Raw genomic sequence first — 27,208 nt, forward strand, 5'->3', positions numbered from 1 at the left:
AGCCCCCACCCCTCAAGCAAACACTATGCCCCATGGCTCCCACCCCCAAACACTATGTCCCATGACACCCACCCCTCATGCAAACACTATGCCCCATGACACCCACCCCTCATGCAAACACTATGCCCCATGGCCCCCACCGCTCAAGCAAACACTATGCCCCATGGCCCCGACCCCTCATGCAAACACTATGCCCCAAGACACCCACCCCTCAACCAAACACTATGCCCCATGGCCCCGACCCCTCATGCAAACACTATGCCCCAAGACACCCACCCCTCAAGCAAACACTATGCCCCATGGCCCCGACCCCTCATTCAAACACTATGCCCCAAGACACCCACCCCTCATGCAAACACTATGCCCCAAGACACCCACCCCTCATGCAAACACTATGCCCCAAGACACCCACCCCTCATGCAAACACTATGCCCCAAGACACCCACCCCTCAACCAAACACTATGCCACATGGCCCCGACCCCTCATGCAAACACTATGCCCCAAGACACCCACCGCTCAAGCAAACACTATGCCCCATGGCCCCGACCCCTCATGCAAACACTATGCCCCATGACACCCACCCCTCATGCAAACACTATGCCCCATGGCCCCCACCCCTCATGCAAACACAATGCCCCAAGACACCCACCCTCATGCAAACACTATGCCCCAAGACACCCACCCTCATGCAAACACAATGCCCCAAGACACCCACCCCTCATGCAAACACTATGCCCCAAGACACCCACCGCTCAAGCAAACACTATGCCCCATGGCCCCGACCCCTCATGCACACACTATGCCCCAAGACACCCACCCCTCAAGCAAACACTATGCCCCATGGCCCCGACCCCTCATTCAAACACTATGCCCCAAGACACCCACCCCTCATGCAAACACTATGCCCCAAGACACCCACCCCTCATGCAAACACTATGCCCCAAGACACCCACCCTCATGCAAACACTATGCCCCATGGCCCCGACCCCTCATGCAAACACTATGCCCTAAGACACCCACCACTCAAGCAAACACTATGCCCCATGGCACCCACCCCTCATGCAAACACAATGCCCCAAGACACCCACCCCTCATGCAAACACAATGCCCCAAGACACCCACCCCTCATGCAAACACTATGCCCCAAGAAACCCACCCCTCAACCAAACACTATGCCCCATGGCCCCGACCCCTCATGCAAACACTATGCCCCAAGACACCCACCCCTCAAGCAAACACTATGCCCCATGGCACCCACCCCTCATGCAAACACAATGCCCCAAGACACCCACCCCTCATGCAAACACAATGCCCCAAGACACCCACCCCTCATGCAAACACTATGCCCCAAGACACCCACCCCTCAACCAAACACTATGCCCCATGGCCCCGACCCCTCATGCAAACACTATGCCCCAAGACACCCACCCCTCAAGCAAACACTATGCCCCAAGACACCCACCCCTCAACCAAACACTATGCCCCATGACACCCACCCCTCATGCAAACACAATGCCCCAAGACACCCACCCCTCATGCAAACACAATGCCCCAAGACACCCACCCCTCATGCAAACACTATGCCCCAAGGCACCCACCCCTCATGCAAACACTATGCCCCAAGACACCCACCGCTCAAGCAAACACTATGCCCCATACTCATACAGACCCCAACCCCCCCACCCCTGCATACAAACTAACAAGTATACACCATGCACCCATACAGACCCGAACCCCCACCCCCCAACTCAGCACACAAACCCACAAGCATACACCATGCACCCATACAAACTCGAGCCCCCCCAACTCAGCACACAAACTCGCAAGCATGCACGCATACAGACTCGGACCCCCCACATCTCAACACACACTGAACGTGCACACAACAACAACAAACATTCAGGCAGACCCGACCTCACCTCCCCAGCCCCCCCACCCCCACCCTCCCAGCATCTCAACATACACTGCACTTGCACACAAAGACATTCAGGCAGACCCGACCCCACCACCCCCCCACATCTCAACATACACTGCACTTGCCCACAAACACATTCAGGCAGACCCGACACACACCCCACACCTGCATCTCAACATGCACTTTCACACAACAACAAACATTCAGGCAGACCCGACACACACCCCCCGTCCGCATCTCAACACACACTGCACTTGCACACAAACACATTCAGGCAGACCCGACACACACCCCCTCTCCGCATCTCAACATACACTGCACTTGCACACAAACACATTCAAGCAGACCCGACACACACCCCACCCCCGCATCTCAACATACACTGCAGACATACAAATACAAACACACCCATAGACACCCGACACCCCCCCACCTCCGCATCTCAACATACAATGCAGACATACAAATACAAACACACCCATACACACCCGACACACACCCCCACCTCCGCATCTCAACATACATACAAAAACAAAAAACACAGGACGGAGCCGAAACAGACACACACAAACATACAGCCCCCCCACCATGTACTTACCCAGACGTCCTGGAACGCTGGCGAGGCTTCTGGCACTGCCCTAATCGTTTTGGGTTGGGTGTACCTCTACATCTGTGCACCCCGGTGCACAGATGTAGAAGTATACCCAACCCAAAACGATTTTTAGAAATGGAGGGACAGATGCAAAACAAGAGCCTCTTGCTTTGCATCCGTCCCACCATTTTTAAACATCTTTTTTTCTCCGGCTTTTACCCGGGCCGCCAGAGAGAGACAGTATGGATGGAACAAAGGGCCATCCATACTGCCCCTCTTCTGTGCGGCCCGTGGGGGGGTGGGGATTGCTCAGCCCCGACTTCATTCTGCCGGGGGAGGGGGGGGGCGCAGCCCCCCCTACTCTGCACCCCTGCCAGGGCAGATTAGGTCACTGAGCCCCAGCTTCCCTGGCAGCATACACACACACACTGCGTGACTCACGGCCCGGCAAGGAAAACAAAGACTTTCTTAATGGAGGGCGACCTTTGCTGCTTGCGGGCCGCCTTCCATTAGGAAAGTCTTCAACCCTGCCGGGCCGCATCCAGCAGCATCACGGGCCGCACTTGGCCCGCGGGCCGTATGTTGTGCACCCATGGTCTAATACGACTGAAGGGCAAAGGGCATACAACTGTTGGCACGGTGGAGAAGGACAACACTGGTGCCGTTAGTCCTCACAGGGGCCTGTTGGAGAATAAAAGAGAAGGCAAGTGGACAGAATCACAGGCGTTCCCAGGAACAAGGAAACCCTTTGGCGGCAGTGACATCCAGTGGCCAGTGAAGGAATTGACCAACAACCCAAAGGAGAAACACACTAATTCAGAAGCGACATCTCGTGGCCAGCCATAATAGGTTATAGCTTATTGGAATTGGATGTTCTTCACACTACCTCTGCTGGTCAGGAGGGTGTACTTCAGACCGGTATCCCATGGTTTTTCTGACAGTAAATATTTCAGAGTAATTTACTTCCAAGTAATTACTTCAAAAACACTTTGAGTGATATAGGGGGTTTTGGGTTAAGGGGTTAAAAGGGGTGTCGAGAAGCTTGGGGCAGGGGTACTAGTGTAGGGGAAGGGTGGGCAAAGTGGGGGAGGAGGTAACGCCAGACCCTCCCAATAAAAAAAAAACAATTTGAAGTGATTTTTCAAAGTAATTACTTTGAAGTAATTACTGTCAGCAAAATCACATGGACCCTCAGACCCAGTACTACCCGTTTTATCACTGGCGAGGAACTCTGCGGACAGTGGCCGCAAAGGCATGTTGCCATTGTGCCAGGGCAAATAATGAGGTGGCTTGTGAAAAGTTTATAATTGCTCAGTGGAAACCAGGGCTGGGCTTGTCCTTTGACCAATGCACAAAATACAGACTGAAAAGCAAAAGGGTGCAAAAATCGTCACTTAAATTAATGAAATGTAAACTTTCTCATAAATAATCATTTTAGATATCCTGAAATACGATTGGATTTTAACATTAAGCAGGTCGACAAGACCATCTCTCCTGGGAACTGGAATGGGTGGAGACTGTTCCTTATACACAGACCGCCAAACAAAGAGCTCAAAAGTGATTTGCTTTAATCAGTACTCACTTTCAGCGAGCATAGAGGGAAAAGGATCTGAAACTCGCTCAAGCTTTTGCATCATCCGGCCCGTTTAGCTGACGAGCCGCAACCCGTAACCCTGCTGTGCACGAGGACTGCATTATGGATTTGCGGTCAGGTTATTGTGAGGGGAATGCCCTGACTCAGGTGCCTGGAGGAAGCTCTGCGTGGATGGTGTGCATGGAGGGCCCCGCGATAGGGCCTCCTCTTTGGCATGACCGGCCCTCACATTACCAACCTCTGTATAATCTGCTCCACAGAGTGCTTCATTTGTGTGGGTTTTAGCCTGGGCTCAGCCCTGGCACTTATTTTTGAGCAACAGCACTTACTGCCTCGGACTCACTTTAATTATGAAGTGGGGATAGTCAGTGCATACATCAACCACAATGAGCAGGTGCCAGCTGTAGTGTCCCCCCAAATATGTCGACACTGTGGGGAGCAGCTATGGGTGGTGGCAGCAGTGGTGGGGAACTGCCCACCCGCAGTGTCACAGGAGAGGTAGGAAAAAATGTGGGCCCTGGCACTTTACAAATTAAGCACTGGCTCCACAGCTTTATGTGAGCTCGGCTGGGCACCTGAATATATTTTGCAGCATCAGCACTTAATGTTTATCGCATCAGCTTGAAAATTGCCGCCTCTCCCGAGCAGCCAGGAAGGAGTGACGTGGAAGCAGGGAGTGTGGCCATTCTCTCCCCCAGCCCCACCCCCTCGCAGGATGCGCTCATGAAGCTGCATCCCATCCCTTTACATCCTAGAAATGCTGGCATTACTCAGCAGAAGATCCCCAGGGGTCCTGGTCAGAGGGCCGCCCCTTAAAACGCAAGCATTTATTGCTCGTAGGTTTCTGCAGTGTTGCTGAAATAAAGTGATGTGCGTGCATTAACTTGCCTGACTCATTGCCTGCCAGCAATGCTTTCATGCTTCCTTTGAATGCCTGGCAACCCGCAGTCTCCTCCTGTCATCTGAAACCTTTTCCAATGCTGTAAAGTTACTCAGCGCGCTAGTGTACCTGCTGCAGAGATCTCAAGTGCCCTGCTGGGCGGCCTGAGCCATTCCTCTTGGTGGCTGATGTCATGTGTAGCGATAGCGGTGTATGATATATAATGGGCAATTCTATTGTTATTGGTTGTAGGGTTTACTACAGTTTTCTCAACAGCCCCCTACCTCTGCATATCGATTCCTGGTGCCAACTGTGAAACTTTAGGAAGCATGGGTCTCCACACAATGCAATATCCTTCCCTTGCTTTCCAATTTGCTGGCTCCCATCCAACCCAGCTGCTTCTCGCCCTTTACTTTCTATACATCTGAATAGGTCATGTACCATAACCATGCTTCAGCCCCCTGCACATTCTTTCACTGGCTCACTAGGGCTGCAACCTCACAGACAGGTTCCAAAAGCACCTGCACTCTCAGCATCGTTTCTGATCTTCTGGGATCTGTTGGCGCATTGAGACCACCAAAACATGACCCATGATGCTGCTGTCTGCAAATGGCGCATGGGGCTTCAGTGTTTGATCTCGTGTAATGCACTCTACGGGATCAAAACATGTTCCCTTTAAGAAAAGAAAAATAACAGTATTCCTTTTATAGGTAAAAAGTAATGCACTCATGTAAACATTGCACTTATAAAGTGCATCTCCAAGTTGCAGGGCAATGAAGCTGTCTCCTGCATTTGTATTCCAAGCACAGACAATTCCCACATGCAACATTGCTTCACTCTCAGTGGGGCGCGGCAGAAACAAGGCCTTCTCGATGTACTATCCCACAGTTACTGTCAGACTGTCTCTAAAGTGTAACCACACGGTTCAGAATTATTCCGTTTTTGTTTCCCTCTTTAAAAACGCAGTGACTCCAAACTGCTTATTTTTCGGAGAAAACGTACTTTCCCTAATGACTTCTCAAAATCTACTTGAAGAGAGTTTCAAATGCTTTGTATTTGGATAAGCAGACTTAAGGAGTGGCTCTACACTTAGGAGGTGAAATAGAGTTTAGAATTAAAAAAAGGAAGAGTGAAGTGATGATGAAAGTGGAAGTTGGGGCGAAAGAGACAGACATTGAATGTTGCAGGTTGAGAGGAGGGCCAACCAAGCGAGTTGCTTCGACATGAAAAACATTAGGGGGATTAAGGGAGAGAAAAACTTGACATGAGAAACTGAAGTGAAACAGACTGAGGTAAAAATAGAGCTGCAGACTGTGACACTAAGGGATTGAGCTCGAGGGGCAAAGAATGAGCAACAAATGCAAATAATGTCATTATTCTCGGGAAGTCATGCTGTTTCATGGTCATTTGGAGCGCATATTCTTTGGTAAAATTGTTTTGATGTACATTTTATGATGATTATCTGTGAACATCCATTTTCGTAGCATCTTGTGAAGAGCCAGGTCTTAAGCGCCTTGCAGAAAACAATGTGGCCATTTTACTGTGTGGAACTGCCAGGGACAGTGGCAGGTGGGGAGTTTGACTGGTGAGGTACACCTGTCAAATGATAATGCAGGTGCCCTAAGGCGAGCGCAGGGAGGACAGAAACCTCCTGTGGAGCAGAAGAGCAAAAGTTTGCTTGATCTCGATTTTCAGTATGAATACAGACCGTGGAAGCAGGCCTCATGGTGCTGCTGACGCTTGGGGTTTCAAGCAGGAGGTATCAGAAAAATGACCTCAGGGATAACTGGCTTGTGGCGGGCAAGCGTTCATAACGACGTTGTTTTTTGATCTTTCAATGTCATTGTCCTATCATTGTGAAGCAGAATTCACCAAGTGTTGGATTGTTCATCCAGTAAAAAGGAACGTGAGCTGGGCTAAGACCATCGTAAGACAGGTTCGTTTTATTGTACTGATGATGTGTTATTGCAATAGTAATACTGCTCAGTACGAGAGGAACCGCAGGTTCAGACTTTTGGTGTATGTGCTTGGCTGAAGAGCCAATGGGGTGAAGCTACCATCTGTGGGGTTATGACTGAGCGGCTCAAAGTCAGAATTCCCCCTAAACCGTAGCAATAGGAATTTTCGAGAGGTTAATCGGGCAGCATTATATAGGGGTGTTTTAATTATTTATTAATTAAGATGTTCTAAGGAGTTCATTATGGAAGATGTATTTTAATGTATTTCAAACTTGTGTATGGATTATGGGTGCTATGTAATTTTGTTTATTCACATGTGGAAGCATTATTTTAATATTGGAATTATTAAGATTAATTTGATACACATATAACTGTAATGTAATTGTTTAGTGTGGAAAAGTTTGTTTAACTGTAACACACTTTAAATTTTAATACAAATTAAAAAACTGTGTGGAATTGGTTTGCCAATGCCCAATTTGGTGGTCAAGGCTGGGAAATAGGTGGCCTTACTGATGTTTCTTTTTGTAATGTGGTCTCATCAGGAGGCTGGCGGTGCCACACAACTTTCAGCCTTTTCTGGCATATGTTGCAGGATGATGGAATGAGTTCCCTCTTTTCTAACTGCAGCAGTAATGTGGCACAAGCATTTTGCATTCTCTGTAGCCTTTTCAGAGGTATCATGGAAGAATCTCTGACAGAGGGAAATCCCATGGATTTGTGAAATTTCAGGAGATCATGTAAATGGATTCTGCCATGAAAGTCAGATCTGCTAAACAGTATCACTTTGAGACAGCACTCTGTGTTTTAACAAAAATGGTGTTTGTAGGGGCACTAACCAGGTTGCCCTGCCGGTCAGTGGGTGTAGAGCTGAATTTACAAATAACAGGGGGGGTCCTGGGAGTCTCTCTACCAGACATTAGACTTGGTTGCGAGAACCTTACCCAGAGTCTTTAGCTCACTATCTTTCACAGAGGAAAAATATCCCAAACATATCAGTCTTTGTCCTGCCCTGGGGCATTCCAGCACAGAAATGCTAGGCAATTCTCCTCTGAACAAGGGTACCAACAGCAACCCCAGACACTTGTTTCAGTCTGCTTGGACCTCATCAGTAGGGTGGAGCTGTGCCTCTCTAAGAATAATGAGCAATGGGTCCACGTCTGGATTCCCCATGTAACTTAGGGTGAGACCCAAAGTTACTTAAAATATGCATATAACAGGGAGGGGTCCTGGGAGTCTCTCTGCCAGACATAAATCCTGGTTACGAGAGCCTTACCCAGATTCTTTAGCTCACTATTTTTCACAGAGGAGAAAAATCCCAAACATAGCAGTCTCCCAGGACCCCCCCTTGTCATTTGCATAAATGAACTTACCAACGTCAATATGTTATGGCTAAGACAGGCGGAGGCTTTGCAGTCATACAAAAGAACTTGTGGCCTTGCACCAGATTTGACGTTGACAACATTGGCTCCTTCAAAGTTCTCTCCTGGCACTTCCCGCTCTCCGCAACTGACACAGTCACCTTCCATCTCATCTACAGACCACCCAAGCCCAACACTGTCTTCATCGGAGACTTCACCGACCTGGTCACTACCATGTCTTACACGCACGCAAACATAATCTTCCTAGGAGACTTCAACCTCCCAGGCAACAAGGCCACCAAACCGATGAAGGAAGTTCTCCTCGGCCTTCTCGACAGCCTCAACCTCGCACAACACATGAAAGACCCCACACACAAGAAAGGTAACATCCTCAACCTAATCATCACTGCCCTTTCTTCCCTCCACTACAGCTCTCCTCTCCCTCTTGACTAGTCTGACCACCTAGCCATGCCTTTCAACATCCTGCATACCACCCCAGTCAAGCACACCCGGCAGAAACCCAGCAGACAAACCTTCAGGTCCTTCAAGAACTTCCCAGTGGAAGCCCTCAAAGAAGATTTCACCAACTTACACCTTACATGGACTGGACACCCCCAACCAAACTGCGAATCTCTACTGGAAGCACTCAATGCTACCCTCTCAGCCTCCATCGACCAAGACGCACCTCTGAAACAATGCACCTGCAAAACAAAACCGCTAGCACACTGGTACATGCAAGAACTCAACCTCAGCAAAAGAGCCATCAGAAAACATGAGAAAACCTGGTGCCGCTCCAGGTCTGCATCCGACCTGCTGCTTCTCAAGGAACTCTGGGCAACCCACTGACAACTAATCAACACAGCCAAGGTCTCCTACTATCAGAATACCATAGCAACAAAAGCAGAGCCCTCTTCACAGTGGTCAAGCAGTGTGTTAGCCTGCTACCCAACCCTGCCATTCCACACGCCATAGAAAGATCCACCGCCATCAACACCTTCTTCAGTGACAGAATCAGCAAGATCCACCAACACATAGAAGCCAGCTCTGCATCCACAGACCCACCTCATGTCCCTCCTTGCGAAATCTCCACACACTGGACAACATTCAAGGCACTCTCAACAGAGGATCTGGTAGAAACCCTGGCTGCCCTCAAAGCCACATTATATACAGAGGACATCCTCCCAGCATCCATCCTCAAGACCCTCCCTGCAGAAGCTCTCATCCCTACCTGGAGATCATCAACAGCTCCCTAACTCACGGCACCTTCCCATCAACTGAAAAGACAGGACAAAAACTCCCTCTACTAAAGAAACCCACTCTGGATCACGACAACCTGAGAAACTATCGCCTCATCACCCATCTTCCCTTCCTAGTTAAGATCATTGAGAAAGAGGTAGCTGCACAACTGCAGCAACACATCAACACCAACAATCTCCTATAAACCTACCGATCGGGCATCAGACCCAGAAGCAGCACAGAGACAGCAACCATACAGGTGGTCGACGATGCCCTCAACATCCATGACGATGACCACCCCTGCCTCCTGGTTTAACTGGATCTCTCGGCCGCTTTCAACTCAGTAGACCGACAGGCACTTACAGACACCCTACATCAGCACATAGGGATCAGCGAACCTTGTCCTATGCTGGTTGAAGTCCTACATCGCCAACCACAAGCAGTTTGTTCAGATGGACTCCTCTAGATCACCAATGCTACCCGTCACCTGTGGAGTCCTGCAGGATTCCATACTCTCCCCAGTTATATTCAGTCTATACATGGAGCCGGTGGGACTTCTCCTAGCCACATACAACATCCACATTCACCATTACGCTGACGACACACAGCTATACCTCAAGATCTTTTCCATCAAGGACATCCATAGGCTCAAACCTGCCTCTCGCTGATCCCGTCTTGGATGTCCAGTGCATACTTGAAGCGCTCAACCCCTCCAAGAGCGAATTCCTACTCGTCACCAACAACACTGAACACCCAGACATACAGTCCTGGCTATCAATCATGAACTCTGAATGCTTCACACGCGAGCTCACCTCCTGGGCCAAGTCCCTACATCACCCACTCTTCCCAACCAACCCTGTACAGCTTTACCCCTCCTCTGTATCCTACCCCCCGCTGTATGTTCTGTTGCTCCCACTGAAAAGTGCTCAATTTATGCATCTGTAATGTTGTACTCCTCTGTTAAGTGCTTTGTTGCTTCTCAAAGCTTAATCCATGCTCAATAAATACAATAATAATAATAATAATAATAATAATAATAATAATACAAGACACTCCATTAATAATTTCTGGTGGGTGTCAGTTATTGGCATTACAGCAGGTGATAGGCACATATTGCCTAATGTAAAAGTATGCACTGCAAGAAATGTCCACATCTGAGTAACAGGTTCTCATGTAGGTTCCCTTTCAAAAGAATAATTGGACCTAAGGGGACTCCTTAATTTTATAGGGATTTCTAGTGGCACATCGCATCCTATTAATCCTGTATTATAGGATGAGAGAATGTATGGGGGGAATTGCAGATGGCTAAAGCTAAATTCATTTCTAGCCACATTGGGGTGACTATTTTAAAGGTACACCAGTCAAATTGTTAATGGGTAACCACATGAATCTGGTAGCAGGGCTACTGTCCTTTTTAACCTGTATCCCCTCTGTTCAACACATATGATGACAATGATAATGACAGTGGTAGAATTTTGAAAATTGTATTGGGTGCTTTTAACACTCAGTTTGAGAGGTTAATCTCTGTTAGTGATATGTTATCTGAAGAAGAGGTTTGGGGAATTCGGGATTTGAATTGTCAATCACCCACACATTGTTATACAAGACCTCATAAGGTCTCGGACTAGGGTGCTGTAATAGTCACCACCCATGGGATCAAAAGGCGTGACCTACCTTGAGGAAGGGGTTACAGAAGAGTCCTATTGATTATGTGATTATTGAGACAACCAAAAAGAAGTATACTGATTCTCTAAATGTCATCCTACGAATTGAAAGCGACCACGACAAGTTAGTGTATCAATAGTTTTTAAAGATAGTAGTGAGCCGCCCCCAATAAGTGGCAAAGCTTTTTCTGATATTGTTCGATCCAACAATAGGAGGTGCATTAGGTGGGCAGATAGTGATTACTTAATCGAAGCACCAATGATTTACCAATCTATTCTACCGATTTTAGACATGTGCCTCTCTGGTTATATCAATGATGTGGCATCTGTTGAGGATAGCCATCAATCCTTAGGTTCTGCTCTTATCCCACATGTAGCTTCACCTGCTCAATGAATTGCAAGGAGAGTACATATGCGCAATTCTTGCTACAAGAGGGAATAATTTACAGGTAAGGCACGCCTCCTATATTAACTCTAATTGAGTAAATGCGCTCCCCTGGTACCCAAACTGCACAGCGCCTACCAAGAGTTGATTTATAAGAAAAAGAAGGCCGTAGAACTTGAAACTTGGGAACCTTTTACTCACTCAATAGATATGATGTCTATTGATTTTATTTTAAAAGCAAGCTATACTCTAGATAGTAACAGATAGTGAACGGAGGATAGCACTGGGGCAACGCACTGGTCTTGGAAGCAAGATCACGCAGAGCTTCAAAGGTTTGAATCCCGGATCCGCCCTTAGAAACCAAACTCCGGTATGGTATTAGGCACGTTATAAAAAAAAATCCTCTGGATACCTTTTTTGACAAAATGTTGTAACGTACTGAATTCGATTGGTTATGTACCCCTGAATTGGAAGGAAGGGTGAACATCTGCCAATCTTATAAGTGGGACAGACATGAACCAGGACATTATAGGCCCATTACGTTTATTGATTCCATTTGACAGGTTTATATGAACGTTCCGTGAGATAACTTGGAATGATTTGCAAGCTTTTTGTTATGTAAGGTATGGGGATAATAGACCAGGCTTTCTCTATTGAATAGATTTGTAACTTCGGGCAAGAGATAGCTTTTCATTATTTGTATTGATTTTAAAACAGCATTTGAAAGTGTAGACCAAGAAAGTGTATTGAAAGTGTTAGAAAATATTTAAAAAAACATCAGCTATTCTGGAACCGATACGTTGATTATATTCCAATAATTCAGCAGTTGTTTGAGCCGGCCGTAGGGTCAGGAAGAATGCAGCCTTTTCCCTGCTGAATGGTAATTGCCAGGGCCGTCTTCTGGGTCCAGGCCTTTAAAAAATATATATGAAATGATCATGCTGTTAGAATGTTTGTTCATTTATTTCTATAGCACACCGAACCAGGAGGTATCTGGGAGCATTAAAGTGAGTTACAGTAGTACCAAAATCATTCGTGCATATTGAAAGCAAGTTTGTGAAAATAGTCTTTGGTCTCCCAAAGAGCTCTCCCAAGATGCAAATAATCCTGGCATCAGATTAAAAACGGGTACTTTTGACATTATGCCAAAACCACGTTTATATTGGCTTTGGTTACACACATGTGGGCACCTTAAATTGTATGAAAATGCACCCGTGCAAGACATTTTGGAAATGGTCTAGGTGCAGAAACGTGCTACTTAACAAGACTGGTTTATCAGATTCACTCCACAACATCATATCTGGTACAGATTCAACAATCCGTGGGGTAAAGAGAAATTGCAGGTGCTGTTTATTGAAACCGCGCTGCTAAATGCTGGGAGCCAGACAGGATTACTGGGGTATTAACTGATATTTAAAGATTCATTTTGCACTGATTCCTATTTGAATAATGTATTCCTGCAGACTAAAGGCATCATATACGAGGCTTCTCTTTAAGGGTTTTCCTGTTGCAGAATTGACCAGTAGATGGCCAGTTTCAAATTCTAGATTTAGTCCCTTCTGTCCGCTGTTGGTTGGGACGGAGGAACATTTTTTTTTTTTGTTATTATGTCTGCTGCACGCTGACCTTAGGGACTGACCTGAGGAAACGATGTCTGTGCCCAATCGTTCATACATGTTCTATTTGCACAGGGATGCAAGCTTTGGTAAAGGCACCTTGGCCTCAGATGGGATATTTTTCCCTCTCTAGGTTTTTAATCAAAGCATGGAGAGTGAGATCTAGAGACATGACATCTACATGTGCTTAAGAAGTTTATCGACATGTTCTGGATGTGTATTTTTGAGATGCTGCATTTTAATGTTTAATAATATTCTATGCACTGCACTTTAATGGGCATGACCCCGAACTAAAATCGAAGGTTTTCTTGGTTTGTCAACCCCTGCATAAGGCACGAGTATGCAGCATGTCAATGTATTGCCAATTTGCAACATTCCAGGATATTCCCACTCTGCACAGTTTCAGTGTGTCACCAGATCAGCACTCCAGTTAGCACACTCCCAGGATATGCCAGCTGCCTTATAATTGAATTTGATGAAACTGTGGCAACCATCTGCAGCCTACATCTCCCAGAGCTATGCTTTCCACAAAATGACCCCATGATTCGCGAATACGTGCCAGTCACAGGTTCCACAGAAGGACACTATGCTCACTCACCGTCCCTTTATATGCAATGAGATATTATATGATATGTCATAGATATTATATGATATGTCAGAGTGACAACTAGTTGGTGGAATTAGCGGTCACCAGGATTTTCCTTTTTTTATGGCATGCAGAGTACAGCCCTAACCCTCTGAGTTCGTAAAGCATGAAAACAAATGTTAATTAAAACACCTATAAGCCGAAACTATTACATTAGGGTACACATAGCGAGAAATGACATATGAGGAGGAACACAAAGCTTGCAGGTTTTCTTTGGTTATGTGCCCACCCGCTGACTGCCCATGCTCATGCTAATCCCCGCCGGCCATCCCCACCTAGTTCCTGCCCCTCCCGCCCAAAACACCTCCTCATGGGAACTCTTTGAGCTCGCTTTAATCAACCTTACCATCAAACTTTGCACTCAAAGGGCCTGTCAGGGTTTTTCTCAAAGCTGTCTTTTGAGAGTTGATAATGTAATTGGAGTTGTAAACACATTACTGGTGTAATAAAACTTTCTCAACCAGGTCTGCCTTCAGCCATTCAATTTAGAAGCACTATGCTTGTCATCCACCGACGTCCTGCAAAAACAAGCATTGTCAAAGGATACAGTTTTGGATTCTGTGTAAGTGTTAGGCATTTGCCAGGCACTACTAATACATGTCCAGGTGCTCGCACCATTTTGCAAGCACCTGCTACCATCAGTGGGTAGTTAATCCCTCCAGGGGGTGTGCCTGGGATGTGCCTTTCCAATGCGTACACAAAATCCCAAACTGTTGGCGTTGCCAATGCTTGTTCTCTAAGGCAGCAAGATTACCACATTTCTTTCACCTCCACTTCATTCACCATCCCGCTGGGAGGGAGGGAGGGAAAGGAGGTTTGGTAAAGGAGGGGTCAGTATGGGGCTAAACTGTAAAACTTAGAAATCAGGTGAAACAGAACGCTAGTGCTCGACTAACCCATGAAGGATTACATCTGTTTTGCGTGAGAGGGGGTGGCTGCAAGCAAGGTACTAAAACCGGAAATATGGGATTATTAGCACAGATGCAACTGCAGTCCAGGGGCCACCCCTCTGCATTACACAGAGAAGTGGGGTGGGTTTTCTTGCATGAGTCAACCCTGGTATTCGAATTAGTGGGGGCAGGCCAGAGGAGTATGGAACTTCCATTAGGGCGTCTGACCATTGTACATAGGGTGTACCCAATCTCTCTTCCAGGGCAGCCTCAGTAGTCAACTCTGATGCCGTGCTGGCAATGGAACACAACTACTCTACTCCTCATGGGTGGAGGCGAGGAGGGAAAGTGGGCAGGGCCCACAGGCATAGCCGCATCCAGGAACCCAAGATGGCGGACTCGCATAAAAGCATGAGCATGTCCACATGACTGATAGTGATTCAGCAGGAAGCCCTTTTGAGCATCGAATAGACGTTGGGCGCTCTGCTCGTTTCATTGCTCACTATACTCCCCCAACATAATGTCTGTAAATTGCAAGGCAATTTTACAAATTTGGGCAGCTTGTGAACAGAATGTGAGGCTTTGGCTGCTTCTGCACAGAACTCATAGGTTAAAAATTCGTTACATGTCATTTAATCATTTAATGAATTTTCAAAGCCTGGCATTTCAACCTGGAAATGTTCATCGAATTTTTTTACATTTTTGGACGGGGGGGTACCCCCAAACCCTCCAACTGCCACCTATTTTATCTATTCGCTAAACCCCCCAAACACTTATCTGCCCTTTCCCACCCCCCCTAAGAAATTCGCTGAACATTAGTGCACGTTGGAGTGGCAGGCTTTGAAAAATCCGGCGTTGAAAGGACGTTGTACGTAAAAATTAATTCTCGGTCGCGTGATTCTCCTGATGCACCGACTGCTCCTTAGTGAGAGCTCTCCTGCGTAACAGATATTGGAGCACAGTGCATAGTTTGCACTGGCTTGTGATATTTGACTCTTGGCGAGTAAGACATGGGCCTCATTACACGGCAGGCGGTAAGGGATTACCGGCACCGGTAATCCCTTACTGCCCTACTACGAGGTCCCTTAGCGGGTGCCTCCCCTAACGCCTGGTTTTACCAGGTGTTATGGAAGGGACCCGCCAAGGGACTTCAGAGCTAATAACGGTACCGCAAATTGTGGTACCGTAAATTGTGGTACCGTTATTAGCTCCTTCCCCATTCCCATTGAGCCCTATGGGGGCTCAAATGGGAATGGGGAATGGTTCCCGGAATGGGGACTTACCGGGTCCTCTAAGGTTAGAATAGCCCGGTAAGTCCCTATTCCGGGAACACAGACCCGGAATGCGGTAAGGGGGTAGCCATGGCGCTAATAGCCTACCGCTACCGCCTACCGTGTAATGAGGCCTGGTGTGCTGTAGGTATGTATAGAATTGAGGTGGCAAGTGCCATTGTTTTGGCTAGAATCTCTACCCACTTTTGAAGTTTCCTGGGTTAGCCTGGGGATGGCAGGGGGGGGAGTTGAGCCTCAGGGGACGGAACTGCGCTCCAGCAAAATTAACTGAAAGGCTTTTGACTACAACATTGTGGCCACACTCAGAATCATCAGGCAACTCAAAAGAGCACAGAACATGCATTTTTGTGGAGTTACCCAATTTAGAGAATGCACAGGTCACTAATGCAAAAGATGTGTTGCTTATCCCCGTTGAATACATTTGTGTTGAGTGCATGTATTACATATAGGCTTCCAGCAGGCATGTCAGGGCAAGGAATGCATCTCACCATGCTTATGGTTGGCATGGTGGCATGAGAAACATGCATTGCCAATGCCAACAGTTTTGGCTTTTGTGTAGGCATGCCAAAGACGCTTGCTAGGCACTGTCGTAGTGGTAATAACTGACCATTGATGGTAGCAGCTGCAAAATGGTGTGAGTACCTGGCCAACTAATAGCAGTGCCTGTACTTATACTATTGGTTTTGCCCCTGCTTATTTTTAACAGGACTTAAGTGAACGACACGCATAGGGCTTCTAAATCGAGTGGCTGAAGGCAGACCTGGTTAAGACTTTTTTGTTACACTAGTAGCACCTTTTACAGCTCCAATTAGGTCATTAACTTTCAGAAGACTGCTTTATAAAACACTGCAGGCACTTCAAGCTCAATCATTGATTGTAAGGCTTGATACACCTTGGTCAAAGAGATCCTAGGAGGCAGTGTTTTGTGTGGGGAAAGGCAGGAAGTAGCTGAGAATGTCCACATGGATTAACATGGCCATGGTTAGCCAATGGGTGGGTAAATATCAAACAACACCTACAAGCTGTGTATCCCTCCTCAAATGTCATTTCACACTAGCTGCACTCTAATGCAATAGTTTCAGCTTATAGCTGTCACTAAAGCGTCACCTAATAGCCAAAACTAGAAAGAAAACATTATTTTCACTTTAATAGAAATGCACATGGGACAGCAGTGGGCCTCAACAGGAAAGCAATTGCACAGGATGGGTGTGGCTCTTCGTTCTGCAAGTGTGTCATAGAGATAAGAGGAGATACAAGTTAGAGGCATGCAAAGATGGAGAAAAAGTAGGCTGAGGCACATGAAACACAGGCATAAACATAAGAGGAGGACACGATGGAATGGGTTGGGAAAGTACAATCCAGAGACTGAAAACAGAGGCACTGGATAGGCACTGGTCATTGACCCGCAAAGACACGTTTATAGGAACCAGCTTTGTAACAAAATCATAATCAAAATCAAGCACATATATGAGTGTTACACAACCACCTGTGTTCTCGTGTTACGCAAAAACAGTGTTTCGCGCTCTTAAACACTTGTGTATGAGCGCGATATTAATAAAATAACATATCATATCATACCTATACTCGACCAAGTATAGATGTGAGGATGGTAATCGAAAACCCGAGAGCAATTTTAGGTCGGAGCCTGATCACCCCGAAGCTGCAGAGCGCGCAGATCTAAGTTGAGATCTGGGTCTGGTTGTTATTAACTTACATAGAATCAAATACATATGCAAGACTTGAAAACACAGACATACAAACACACACACCAGCTGTACATTCAAACTCAAAATGTGTCATAGATAGGGGTGAGCAGAATTTTCACCCGGGAAGTGAAAAGAGCAGAATTTGCACAGGAATCTGCTTCCACCGGTTCCGCATAATCAGCATTACAATTCTGCTGCCACTGAAATTACGCCTGGTTTTGTGTGGAGCGTGGTGTCTTATTCCCATGTTGGTTTCATGTAGCGCGACAAGAAACTTCACAGAAGGCATTTTTTTCTATCCATGCTAGTTTTGTGCCGCGACATGAGACACTTTGTGTGTGTTTTTCCGAACCGTGCTAGTTTGGCGTGGTGCCATGGGAAACTTTACACAGTTTTTTTATTTGTGATAGGTTTGTGGACACAAGAAAGTTTATGCAGGTCTTTTTTCGATCCATGCAGGTTTTGTGACACGAGAAACTTTGTGCAGGTCTTTTCGATGCATGGTAGTTTCGTTCGGCAGCACAAGAAACCTTGCACGGTTATCCCCGATCTGTGCTAGTGTCATGCAGCAACATGAGAAACTTTGCGCTTGGTTATTTTCAAACTGTGCTAGGTTCGCGCAGAGGCATGAGAAACTTTGTGCAGCTTTTTGTTTAATTCATATTAGGTTTGTGAAGTGGCACGAAAAACGTTGTGCCACTCTTTTCAATCCATGCTAGGTTCGCACAGCGGTATGAGAAACTTTGCACGGCTCATTTCGGTTCATGCTGGGTTCGCGCAGCGGTACAGAAACTTTACGCCACTCGTTTTGATTCACGCTGGGTTCTTGCAATAGCACGAGAAACTTTGTGCTGCTGTTTTCGAGACCTAGGGGTGGCAGAATGGCAACTTGGGGCAAAACGGATCGACATCTTAAAGGTGTCGCTTCTACGGCTGGCGGAACAGAATTTAACAATGTTGCCCAGTCCTAGTCATAGACAGGTCTGGGGCTGGTCACCTTGTAGAACAAATTGCAGATCGTAGGCTGAAAACCCTTATTTATATAATGCAAGTCCAGAACCTACATACATTAAAAAAAGAATGTCTTAACAACCCACATGCAGATCTTCCCTCTGGTAGTTTAAGTGATGTTACAGAACAGCCCATTTTGTATATGGGCAGGTCGTAAAGTTTGCTGTATCCCAAAAAAAGTGCTATTATCCAAAAAGTGATGTCTCATTAGAGATACTCCATATTCAGATAACTAAGGTGAGTAAACAACATGCATTATAAGTATATAATAATAAAACAATTAAAAGGTCTTAACAAAACAGATAAAATACAATTTTAGTTCAAAACCATTTTATGACTTGAGAGCAGCAATGTGGTGCCATGGGTGCTGCTGTGAGATCCCAGGTGTGCAGATATGTTCTTCCAAGAGTGAAACAAGCATGCGCTAGAGGCACATTCAGACTAGGTCCTGCTTTTGTTTGCCCAGGCAATGTTCCGAATATGTCCAGGTACAGTCATATCACAATCCTCCTCAATCTCCTTCTTCCACTCTGCAACCCCTTCAACTAATCCAGAATAGAGCAGCAAGACTTATCCTTGGCCTTAAGCACGCGGACCGCATCTCTCCTGCCCTAAAAAGCCTCCACTGGCTCCTGGTTGCTGAACAGATCAAATTCAAATCCCTCTGCATCAGCCACAAGGCTGTCTGGTGCAGGGGTCCACACTATCTGCAACTCTCTCTTACCAAATACTCTCCTTTAGACCTCTACTTTCCTCTGGCACAAACTCTCTTTGTGTAAAGCGTTTCGCTAAACAGAGAGCAGCAGGCCACTCACTTTCCTCAGCTGGATCCCTCCTCTGGAACAGCCTTCCCCTCCCTATGCATCTTGAGCAGGACCTTCTGAAGTTCCGAAAGCACCTCAAGACACTCCTCTTTTCCTCATCCTTCCCTCCTTCCTTCCTCTGCTAATCCCACAGTTACTGTGATTGGTGTCTTGGACCCTTGTGCATCCTCCGAGCCTCCGACCATTCACACCCAATCTCCCCAGCATCTGTCTTCCTCAGCACTTACCTCGGCCCACTTCCCTCACTGGAGGTTTGCACTTTCCACCCAACGCGGCACCGGGCCACATAGCACTTACCATACCTTGCACTTCATCTATGGCTCACCTCGAGCACGGGCACCACAGCACCTACCCCACTGCCCTCTTCCTTCCTGCACTTGCATGTTCTGAATACTCACAAGGCATAGTAGGTTCAGCCGTCTCTTCCCCCTCTGTATTTTTGTATGTAATTGTACTACTATCCCATGTTCCCTCTCTTTTGCGCTGTGGGCGCTTTGAAACTGAATGTATTTCCTAAGTGCCAAACAAGCAAAAATTAAATAAATAAATAAGTAAATATGCCCATGTAGAGCCACATCTGCCCTTGTCAGCCTCACATGCCTAGAGACTGTACTGCCTCACATGCACAGATACCATCCTCTATGTCCAGCACTGCAATCATAAGTCAGGCACATCATCAAAACCCCTTTTATATATAGTGCAGCTGTATAAGCCCAGGTACAGCCTCACATGCCTCCAGTAGTGCCATTATTTGCCCAATGTGGGAGCACTGTCACCTTACCAAACAGTGACTTTGGCCCTCATTAGGACCCTGGCGGAGTGGGTTTCCGCCAGCGCTAATCGCGGCGGACCCGTCCGCCGTACTACGAGTTCCCTTAGCGCCATGGAGGTTTTCTCCGCCTGGTTTTGCCGGGCGGAGAAAACCATGGCGCTAAGGGACCTCGTTGTTAATTACGCCGCCGTACTTTACGGCGGCGTAATTAACTCCTTCCCCACTCCCATTATACCCTATGGGGCAAGAATGGGAATGGGGAAGGGTAAAATGGGGATTGGGGATTTACCGCTCCGCCAAGGTCGGCATGGGGTGGTAAATCCGCCAACCCCCATGGCGCTATCGACGGCTTTCCGCCGTGCTTCGCGGTGCATTTAGCACCGCGAAATCCGCCAGGGTCGTAATGAGGGCCTTTCTCTTTTACCACAAACGTTACTGATGTGGCAACAAGGATAGCAAGGAGAGTTAGATGTCTTGGTTATGCCCTGTAGCAATCCTGAATTACTGGCAAAGTGGGTAGCGTCTTACAGCGATGAATGGCAGCCTTGGATTGACGGTTAAGCACCATGGGCATAGCTCACAACTCTACCACAACAGGACAGGACTATTATACTTCAAGAATATCAATCAAAACTTTGGGGACTGAGCTAAGGAACTGCCACAGCCGGGATACAGCTTGAAAGAACACACTTCCTCTATCTGTCCTAGCATTAATAACCTATCAATCTACTTCTTGATCCATGGATCTTATATAGCCACTCAATTATATACATATTGAATCTCCTCATTGTCACTTAAATTGATAATACAAAATTTGCATCTTAAAACCAGTTACTTCAGGCATTTTGTCCATTTATTCTTTGAACTTTCTGAAGTTGCTGACATAAGAACTTGCTTGTGTGATGCGGGACATAGGGCCTCATTACGGGTCCGGCGGTAACCCGTTATATTGCAGCTGGACCCGTAATATTTTACTGGTGCCTGACTTCCCGGTGCCACTGGCTCTTTACGGGTCTGGCGGCCCGGGCAGTCAGGCGCTGGCAAATTTTAAGTCCCCATTCCCATAGAATCCTATAGGACTCTATGGAAGTAGGGACACGGAAGCACTGGCCCCATTAGCAACGGTACCAGTGCTTTCGTGAACAGTCTGCCTACCGTGGCTGCAGCGGCCAGCAGGGTCAGACCTGTGGGGCACAGCGGCCACTGCAAGCAGACTCGGAGTTTGACGAACCGGAAACAATGGTGCCAGTGAGCTTACCAGCACCCTTGTTTCCAGACCGGCAAACTCATAATGAAGCCCATAGTCTTTCCCATAATCTCCCAAAATTTGAACCTAGGATGATCGACTTGCAATCGGTTGTACAAAAAATAAATAGTCGTGGACCATGGTCATCTCTTATCATATGTTGAGTTGCAGTTCCTGCTTGAATAGCCAATGGCTCCCTTAGAGGTCTGCTATAAATATAACCTATAACCTTGACACCAACCCGTTCCTCAAAAAGCGCATATGGTCTGACCTCTGTTTATTTTGTCTGTCCTATTCTTACAGATCATCTCTGCTGGGGAAAGTTTTGCGTATCAATGTGAATGGCAACGATCTGGGGCCGCCGTACCGCATCCCGCCTGACAACCCCTTCCTCAGAGATGCCAAAGCACGGTCGGAAGTCTTCGCTTATGGTGTCCGGAACATGTGGCGCTGCTCCGTTGACCGGGGTGACCCCATCAGCCGGTCTGGGAGGGGCCGTATCCTTTGTGGAGACGTGGGGCAGAACAAGTACGAGGAGGTGGACCTCATTCGGAAAGGAGCGAACTATGGCTGGAGGGCGAAGGAGGGCTTCTCCTGCTATGACAAGAATCTCTGCCAAAACTCCTCCCTTGGTAAGGTGGGCTACTGTGGACATTTCATTGGTTGAAAAGTACATCTTGTGAAATGTAAAGTGGCGGACATGCAAAAAGAGATTCCATATCCATATATATTTTTATACAGAAAAGTGTTTTTCTTTGAACCCAAAACACCAGATGTCTTTTCAGATCCCTGCCAGCATTTCTCTGCCACTAATAGAAAACACTCGAACTTGAACTCCTCTTTGATTTTCTCCAGGCACTTTAGGTGGCAGTGCTTGGATGCAATTGGTTTAGCAATGGCTGACTCCTTCAGGTCTTCACCAGTGGTCTGCAACATTTGGCCTGTCAACTGAGAAATCCAGGATATCCCGGGGCGTTATTGCTCATTGGTTCCCAAGTGTGTTTCCCGTCCGCAAGCACGCATTCAGCAGCTGTCGCCGGAAGCGTGGCAGGCTTGCAGATCACTTTAATAACTCTTACAGATACTGCTCAGAGAAGTCACCTACTAGAAAGTTGTAGAGTTAGGGACAATTATTTACACAGTTAGGCTATACACATACTGTACATTAGATTGACAGAAAAGTCACGCAACCTATCTATCAGACAAGGAGTGGACCTCAAGAGAACATACCCTGCTTCAGAAGACAGAAAGATATTAAAATTAAAGCTCCTTTAAAGCCTTTACGATCACCCTCAAATGTCTTCCCACTTTAACCCCAAGATACCTTTGCCAGTAGGTTATCCCTGTAGTCAAGGAGAGAATTGACAAGGGAACCCACAATAACTGATCTGTCATCCATTGAGGATAAGAGTGAAGATATGCCTTAGCAGTTTAAATTGAAAGAAGCAATTATTTTTTACTTTGGTGCTCTGGGGTAAAAAGGACATGGCAGAGTGCATTAATATTCCCAGATCACACACCAGAAGAAAGTCTAGTAAGATATTAGATAAGGAGGAATCATGAGGGGAGATCAGTGATAGAGATTTAGAAATGGTAGAGCCATTAAAATGATTTCAGGTATCTCCTGGTTCATTCCTAGATGGCTTTCAGATAGAGATTAAGCTCGCTGAGCTGATCTGAAAGATTGGCAATATGAATGTAAATCTGCTTATCATCCGCGTGACAGTGACATGAGATGTTTAATTGAAGAATGACCTGGAATAGAGGATGTATACAGAGTTTGAAACCGAGAAGAAAAGGTGGAGAGCCCTGACAAATGCTGTATGTGGTTGAAGTTTGAGTGGCCAAGAACGACTTGTTGATATCTCACGCTTAGGGAATGTGAGACGCACCGGGCGCTGGAGGTAAGAAATTGAGCAGAGTAGTAGAGCCTGCCAACTGAGATCTCATGGTCCACTGTATTAAAGGTGGTGGCAAGATCTAAAAGGCAGAAGCAAGGTCAACTGCCCTGATTTGAAGCAGTGAGCACCTCATCCTGCAAAGGATTTCATCCTTTGGTCAGGTCTGAATCCTGATGCGTTGGCAACTAAGCTGTTGCTATCAGTAGTAAAGTCCTGCATTTTATGAATGACAAAGTAGTTTTCTACTGATTTTAGTTACCAATTGGGGGGTGGCTTTAAGTTTATAGTTGGAGTTGCCATTAGGGTCGAGCAAGAACTTTCTATTTTATTTTTAGGATGGGGATCAGCAGATGACCATGTGTTTAAGTCAATAGGGGACTATACGCAGAAAAAAAGGCATTGATGACAAAGAGTTTCCTGAGTCCAAAAATCTTTTAACTTCAACAATAATAGACATTTCACCAGCAGTGCTGATGAATAAAGAGCTGGTGGCCTATAAATCACGAAAAGAGCTGTTTTGGTTTCTATAAGATCTGGGATGCAGAGGCCCAGGTGGACCAAAGGGATGTTTCCAGATCCTTCCTGTCTCGGGAGGATAGCTCAGCAGCAACATGCTCACCTTGGAAGCAAGACAACAAGGAGCAACATGGGTTCAATCCCCGGGTCCGCGCTTAGAAACCTCTGGGTATTAAGCACCTTATAAATAACCAATCATATCACATTGTCTAACAGGTATGCTCTCAACCTTCCATGACACTGAAGAACAATCCAATGATGATGCAAACATATTGAAATAATTGTCAATTGGCTGTGAAATGCCCAATTAATCCTTTGTCTTGAGTATAGACTGTACTGTCTGTCTCTGATCAGGGGCCCATTCCGCCAATAGGCATTTATTTGTGTTTGTATGAGGAGCCCTTTGGGCTGAGGCGTAGACTGAGCGGGCAAGGCCCCCCAAAATCAGAAATTGCCCACTCAGCAGTACTGTCTGAGCATTTACAGATGTTAATGGCACTACGGTGAGATCAGCTACATTAGCTACAGGCCCCACTTGTTAGACAATCCTGGTTATGCCTCTGCCTTTGGGCTCCACAAAAAACATAACTCGTGGTAATGAGAGGTTTTGGGGTGTCAGAAATGTGGCCTCAGCACCTCTCATTATTGCGCTAAGAGCATAGTCATGCTGACTGACAGGGGAGGAGTCCTCTCCTGTCAGCGTGTTTATGTTGCAGAGAGGGGGAGAGGGCCATCTGTTACTCAGTGGCAGTGTGGCACAATGTTAAGAGTGCGAGCAGGTAAGGTAAGTGCTTATTTTCTACTGAAATATGTGTGTTGGTTATTATGTGGCTAGACTGGCTAACATTGGTGGCTCCAGTTTGCCCATATAATCTTATTGTGCCATAGAATTTTTGTTCTGAGCACCAACGGTACAAGCAAACATAAATGTGATTACGTGGTACACTGGTCTATGTTGGTATACTCAGTCTGTATATACTTTCTTTCTTTGGATGGCATTTTGTACTAGCTGAGAGTACTTTTATGGAAATACTGGTATATATTGGTGCAGCCTGCACAGAAATGTATGGGCACAGTCAGCATGAACATGCTTTATATACTGGCAAATCTTTAGGGCATAGGCATCATGAAAATGCATTGGAAATGGTCCTGTGCAGTGATGGTGACTTGCATCTATTGTGTTTTTTCATGTGCTACCATACAAAAATGACTGCAAATTGTATAGCTTTTAACCCAGTTTTTCACAGAAAGAGCTGGAAAGGGCACCATGTTAACCCATTATTGAAAAAGAAAACACCCCACAAACACACCTTGTTTGGTCCGGGCTCCCTCACTGCGCTTGCCTTCGTCCGCGTATTCGATACAAACATTTGCACCCATCCAACTCAAAAAATTCACCAGTCCCTATACTTAACTTGAAGTATTTCAATAGAAGTCAGTGGACCACATACAATAGAGTTTAGTTCTTTTGGTCATTGCAGTCTTTTTTCTCTTTCTGGTTTGACCTCTCCAATTACTTCCCAAAGCCTGGCTCCCGCTTCTGCTTCCTGCCTCTCCTATCAGATGCTTGCTGGGCTCTCCCCCGCCACACGTTGCAATACATTCTGAGCTCTTTCGTGATCAAGTTACAGATTTAAGAAAGAGTGATTGTCTCAGTAATCAAAAAATAGTGTCATAATATGCACTGAACCATGATCCTGCAGCACTTTGTTTAAGAGATTCTGACACTACTTTTAGAAAATTAAGCAAGATTATATTTAGTGGTATAAAAACATTCTGCTATTGTAATTTTGGAACTACCCTACCATTGTATTTACCATTTAAATGGTATGAAGAATGTTATGCAGCTTTAGTCATTTAAAATATTTAGGTCCATTTAGGGAGATCCAAGATGGCTGCCACAGAGGGTAGTTTGTGAAAGTGAAGACTCCGCTCTCCCGTGGCCTTAAGCAAAGCAACACAGAGAAACGCTGGAGCAGTGGGGACCGGCCAGCGGGAGCTCAGGTCCTGCAAGAGTGAGCGGCTCGGCCGGGAGCTTCCTGCGGACCGAATCGCAGGGAGAAGAACACAGGCGTGACCAATTCCAGGGCCACATCTGGCAAAGTATTGGCGGCACGGCCGACGCCGCAGGAGCAGACCAACCAGCCAGTCATGGCCTGAGACAGTGAGTGAGCCTGCCAGGGGACTGTGGCTCTCGGAGCGGCCGCTACAGGAAAATAACCACGGTGTGAACACCAGCGGGGAAGCCTGCGGTTAGAGCTAAGAGGGAGACAGAGGCTTGAAGATGCGGCTGCTCCCAAGGGGATCCATGAAGGGGAGCCGTGCCCATACAAAGCACTGCGCGGGCCCGAAGGGAGACCAGGCCCCAACCCCTGGGACCAGAAGCAGAGGAGAGGCCTGGGAGCCCCTCTAGGGGCTCGGTGCATCAAGGTGAGGCCCCCAGGGGAACCCCGGTTGAATACACAAGGAGCTCAGGCCAGGTACCCCCTCTTCCAAGCGCACAAGAGGCCAGAGGCGACATCAGTGGCATTCAGGGAGGCCTGGATGCCCGCCAGCACCCGGGGGCTATAAGGAAGCTGAACATACCCCGTGTGGGGGAGCAGATCAAATAGAGCAGCAGTGCATGGGGTAGAAGATTATTGTGAAGAGTGAGGATCCCAGTGTGAGCAGAGGTCCCCCCACACAAGTAGTCCCCCGCACCAGAAGAGGCAGGAACTAGTGTGGAGGGGGCTCTGGGGCCCAGGGGTGCCGTTGGTAAATCAGCTTGCAAACGTCCATCGGGGTGCCTGACGTAGGCAGTGGAGGCAACCCCCAGGGTACAGGTGCGAGCAATTCCCCCCAGCAAGAGCTCTCAATGCCCAGAGGTAAATCCAAAGAAGGGACACCCAGCCATGCAGCATCGAAAAGGAAACAGGAAGGGAGCCTCCAATGCTGCTGGGGACAGAAGACCAGTAGTGATTCTAGCAGCACCCTAAAGGAACCCAGGGTGACGAGCTCCACATAAGACATGGCAATGAACAAGTAAGACTTAAAACATTGTTTCATATAGTTTCAAGCCCGGATGACCGATTCCCTACAATCTCAATTTACAGAGCTGAAAGTAGACTTGAAACAATTGTTGCAAGAGATCAGGGGGATATAGCGAGCCTGGGGGTGTGCAAAGATGTTACAGAACATGCCCTCCAGGGGCTGACGGAGGATGCCA

At 46.9% G+C, this 27,208-nt stretch overlaps 1 protein-coding gene across 1 annotated transcript in view; it reads left to right on the forward strand.

The window, feature by feature from the left end:
- The window catches only part of LOC138566832 (HHIP-like protein 1), a 506,279-nt gene that overhangs the window by 381,051 nt on the left and 98,020 nt on the right, over positions 1–27,208 (forward strand). Inside the window, exon 4 of the mRNA XM_069644523.1 lies at positions 21,890–22,218. Coding sequence (XP_069500624.1) covers positions 21,890–22,218 — 329 coding nt within the window. The remainder of the gene's footprint in view (positions 1–21,889; positions 22,219–27,208) is intronic.

This window comes from Ambystoma mexicanum, chromosome 2p (genome assembly GCF_040938575.1).
Source record: "Ambystoma mexicanum isolate Mex_15411 chromosome 2p, UKY_AmexF1_1, whole genome shotgun sequence".
Classification (NCBI taxonomy): domain Eukaryota; kingdom Metazoa; phylum Chordata; class Amphibia; order Caudata; family Ambystomatidae; genus Ambystoma; species Ambystoma mexicanum.